The sequence below is a fragment of the Condylura cristata genome, unplaced genomic scaffold (assembly GCF_000260355.1).
Source record: "Condylura cristata isolate star-nosed mole 26May11 unplaced genomic scaffold, ConCri1.0 scaffold00050, whole genome shotgun sequence".
NCBI classification, from domain to species: domain Eukaryota; kingdom Metazoa; phylum Chordata; class Mammalia; order Eulipotyphla; family Talpidae; genus Condylura; species Condylura cristata.
In genome coordinates, this window is record NW_004567151.1 from 1,725,916 (window position 1) to 1,730,658 (window position 4,743).

The window sequence follows — 4,743 nt, forward strand, 5'->3', positions numbered from 1 at the left end:
GGAGCACGCCGAGGGTGCTCCCGTAAGGACACACGGGCGGCTGGGGGGGGCGGAGCACGGCCGAGGGTGCTCCCGTAAGGACACACGGGTGGCTGGGGGGGCGGAGCACCATCGAGGGTGCTCCCGTAAGGACACACGGGTGGCTGAGGGGCGGAGCACGCCGAGGGTGCTCCCGTAAGGTCACACCGGCGGCTGAGGGGGCGGAGCACGGCCGAGGGTGCTCCCCGACACAGGCCTTGATGGGCGCTGGGAGGGCGGAGCACGCCGAGGGGCTCCTGGGAGGGCGGGGTGCGAGCTGCCCGGGCCAGCAGGTGAGGCTGAGGCGACAGGAGGCCCCAGCCGTGGGCTTCCGACTGCCCAGCGCCAGGCCGCTCCGCTCTGCCCTTCACGCTTCCCTCAGGCCCCGGAGAGCTTACGAGTGGGGGGTCTTTGCTTTCTTTGGGTGCCCTCCAGCTCTCCCCGACACTGAGGTGGCGCCCCGCACAGGAGAGGCAGAGGCCGCCCCGGCGCGGAGAGCCGACTCCCGCCTGCAGGGTAAAGGGAGGGAGCGGCCCAAGGAAGAATGTTCCAGAAGGAGTAAAGGCAAGGAGAGGCACGAGACTCGGGCCGGACCTGCAGAGCCGGGGGCGTCCTCGCCAGAACAGGGCGCTGGGGGGCGGCGGCCGCCTCGTCGCCCCTCACCGAGGGGCGTCGGGGAGCCCCGCACCGGCCGTGCTGGTAGCCAGCCTGCCGCCCCCGGCCAGGCCTTGCTTTGGTCGATAAATTTCCTTGGCAAACAGCCACTCTGTTCGCTTCTGGGGCGCAGCGGTGGGATGAGGCGCCGCAGGACCCCCCAAGCCTAAGCAGTGACTGCCTGGCTCGGTTCACGGAGACCCTCCACCTGGGGGCCCCCCTGCCGGGGACACGGAATGGGGGAGCCCCAGCAGAAGCTGGCAAGGTGGCCGCTGGCTTACTGGGAGTCGGGGAGCCCCCGCCCCGCTCCGGGCTGAGGGGCCCTTCAGAGGGGCGAGGACAGGGCTGGGAAGACACGAAGCAGTTCGGGAGCCTCAGATGACGCCCCTGGGTGAAGGGGTGCCGCTGCCATGGCAGATGCTCCGTCTTGGGGGGCGGGCCAGGGGCTGACAGCGGGACCGAATCGCCTGAAACGCTTCCAAGAATGTGGGGGGCGGAGAGCCGCTCCGGGCCGTTCCCGGGAAGTCGGGGGTGCCTGGGCCCCGCCCGCCGGTCCACGGGCAGAAAGCAGCACCCCCGAGAGGCGCTGTGGCTGCCTTGCCGCCCCGGCCTGTTCTGGCATCTCACAGCAGCGCTTTACCAACTGTGACCTGGACACAGCCCCTGGGGTCCTCCGGCACCTGCCCGGCCCGTCCCCTGGGGAACGCAACCCGGGGCCTCGGCAAGAACCCCCGGGGTGTCCTCTTGCAGCCCGCAGCACCCCCGAGGGGCGCCCTGGCCACTTGGGGCATCCGGGCCCCTCACAGGGATCTCCCTCTCGCCGCACCCTGGTGGGCACTTTCCACCTGACTCCCCTGACCGGGGGCCGTCACCGAGCGCTGTCCGCTCCCCGTCGGCGGCCGGCGGCAGAGGTGACCAGGGCACGCAGGTGGCACCAACCTGGTAGCGTCCCAGAATGATCTTGGCTTGGCACCCGGGGGCGTTTTTGCAATACACGTAGAGGTTCAGCACCTCTCTCCGGCACCAGTTGTCCCGAAACACCTGGAACACACACGCAGAGGCCACGCCCGGCCGGCGTCAGCCAAGACCACGGCGGCCACTCCTCAGCTGGCCTGCGAGTTCACCGTGGACGCCGGGTGGAAAGTTCCAGACGGGGCTCGGCATGGAAATAGGAGACTCACGACTGCACCAGAGAACACACACAGCTCTGACAGCCACACACACGGGCGCGCCTGCTGACGCCGGGCCCCGCCTCTCGGAAAATCTCACGGTGGACGTGACCTCAGCCGCTCTGAGGTGCTCTGAGGTCAGGCCGCGGGGGTGTGGAGGGGGTGATGCTTTCCACTTCCGGCCCCGGCCCCGGGGCGAACACTTGTATTAGTCACCCCTGCTGGCTCGTCAGCCCTCCCCGGGGGTTGGTAGACTTCCCTGCCGGCCACACTGCCCCCGTCTCTGCCACCCCCGACCCCCGAAAGTCAGGGCGCGCTGTGTTCCGATGGAACGTCGTTGGCGCACCCCGACATCTGGACATCACCTAGTGGTCTGGCCACGGAACGTGCTGCTTTTGGGTTTTAAAAGATGTCTCTGGGCCCTCCCTGGGGGCGCAGCGGGTTAAAGCCCAGCACTGAGAAGCTAAAGCCACTGCAACGTGAGTTCATGAGTTCGCGAGTTCGATCCCCGCCCGCCCCGGAGGGGACCCTCAGGGCGCAGCAGACCCCTGCTGGGTGTGTCCATGAGAGGAGGCGAGGGGGCTTCCTGGAGGAGGTGAGATGGGACCCTGGGTGGGGTAATCACTGCTCAGCTGACATTAAAGAGACAGACGATCACGTCAGACAGAAACAGACAAGACTTCACCACAGTGCAGCTCTGGGCTTCAAAGGACATGCTCGAGGCAAGGCGAAGCCAAACCACAGGCGAGCTGAAAACAGGCGCACCTCAAGCAGCCAGGCTGCATCTGGACGATGTAAACAGTTCTGGCCACACAGCCAGGGGACACAAACACTCCCCGTTAAACGTGGACGTGGGGACAGGACAGGCGTTGCCACACGTGGCCGCCACGCGTGGCAAGCGCCCCACTCACTGGCCACCGGTGACTCAGCAGTTCTGTGCCAGGGTGCAGAGCCGAGCAAAGGAAGACACAAGTCACATCCGCCCGTGGCCCCGAAGTAGAAACCACCCAGAAAACCCATCCGGGGAACAAGCCGGTAAACTCGGTGGCTGAGCGGGGGAGGCGCGGGGCGGTGCGCTGCCTCGGGGAAGGTCTGGGAAGGGCCACGCGCCGAGGGGACACGTGGCCGGCTGGGTGGAGCCCATGGCGTGTGCATTCCTGCTCAACACCGCAGTCCCTAAGCCTACGGCATTCGAGATTAACCAGAGGAGAAAGACTGCCATGAAACTGGGCGCTTCATGCCCACGGCTCGGTGTAATCCCAGGAGGAGGGGGGTACGGGGCATGCCGAGGAAGCCAGGTCAGATCAGCAATGGCCCTGTTCGGACCTGACCCCAGGGCCTAGGATTGTTACAGGGAAGGAAGGCCTGAAGGAACTCTGCGGAGTCTGGTGGGCCCCGCCCCCTTCTCCCACGGTCTGGACTCGGGACTGGAAACTACAACTCCCAGCAGCACCCTGGAGAGAGCTGCGAGGAGCCCAGGGCGGAGCTAAGCAGGAATGCTGGGACATTGGGGGGCTACATAGGGCACCATTTTGTTAGGGGGAAGGACGTCCTGAAGGAACTCCGGGGAGTCTGGTGGACCCCGCCCCCTCCTCTGGCGTTCTGGACTCCGCCCCCTGCTTCAGGGACTGGAAACTACAACTCCCAGCAGCACCCAGGAGAGAACTGCGAGGACCCCAGGGCGGAGCTAAGCAGGAATTCTGGGACATTGGGGGATAAATAGGGCGCCATGATACACAACTGGGCACCAGCGGTATCTCTTGCTCCAGCAACAGTTCTCAGGACCGGGTGACTCAAGGCTTTCAGTTTGTTCCCAGAGCGCCCAGTCAGCCAGCAGGTCAGGTGCTCCAGTTACCTTGCATCTCTCTCTCTCTCCCTGGGTTGCTCCTGTTCCTGTCCCCTTTTGTAAATCAACCTATTATTGACCCTTTCGCGTGCACCTGCAGGACAACTGAACTTTAAGCGCGCGGGTGAGGCCCCACGGAGAGGCGGCCCCGTCCACACCGGGGCGCCCTGTAACAGGATGACGACACCGGGGGAACCCCCTCTGCCTTCCACCCCCGGGGTGCTTTCTTACCTCCTGAGACCTGATGACCTCCTTATCTACCGGGCAGAGGGCCCCGGTGTTTAATTCTCTGCAGAGAGGAGGAAAGAGGCAGGGTGAAGACTTGACGGCAGTGCTGCTGCCGAGAGCCACGCAGCATCCATCACACTCAGCCCCTGGGGTCCCCCTCAGACCGGGCCCTCGTGCTGCTCCTGCCTCACTGAGGGCCCCTGCACCCCAACTTCAGGCCCCACCCTGCCTGCCTAAAAATGCCCCGCACATCAAAGCGCAGGACTCCAGGCAGCACTGGGGCCCGGGATGGCCTTGCTGGACAGCCCACCACACCCTGTCTTTGTCACTAGATGGAAGGTTCTAGAAGCACTGCATCCTGCTCCTTGAGAGTTAAGTTTAGCAAGGGGTGTCGAACACGCAGCAACACAAGCCCACTACGGCTGAATGCATCACACAGACACCCCTCAGGAAGCCCCCAGGCTCTCCTGCCCCCCCCGGCCCCCTGCCCGAGCACCCCATAAAGCATCGCCCTGGATTTACAGTTGCCGAGTGGACACTAGTGGACAGCACCTGGCAGGGAGGCCCTGTGGGATGCTACCACACCCCCTCCTCCTCTAGGCAAAGATGGGGTGACTGCACCCACGGAAAACGGGTCCCGCTAACCTAGAACATGCGTCTGGCAAAACAGATATCTTGGGGGGTTACAAAAAGGTGAGAATCAAGAGCAGTGAGGGCTCGCAGAGGGCCTGGGAGGGACCCCTCGGTTTGCGGGCCTGTGGGCCCCAGCGCGTGGCCGCACGTGGATGCGGGGGGCAGGGCGAGGGGCGGGGCAACGGGCAGGGGCGG

General features: G+C 65.4%; 1 protein-coding gene across 1 annotated transcript in view; it reads right to left on the reverse strand.

The window, feature by feature from the left end:
* Positions 1 to 4,743, reverse strand: part of TRAF5 (TNF receptor-associated factor 5) — a 14,940-nt gene that overhangs the window by 9,563 nt on the left and 634 nt on the right. Inside the window, exons 2-3 of the mRNA XM_004694923.2 lie at positions 3,919 to 3,976; positions 1,612 to 1,713 (exon numbers count right to left, since the gene is read on the reverse strand). Coding sequence (XP_004694980.1) covers positions 1,612 to 1,713; positions 3,919 to 3,976 — 160 coding nt within the window. The remainder of the gene's footprint in view (positions 1 to 1,611; positions 1,714 to 3,918; positions 3,977 to 4,743) is intronic.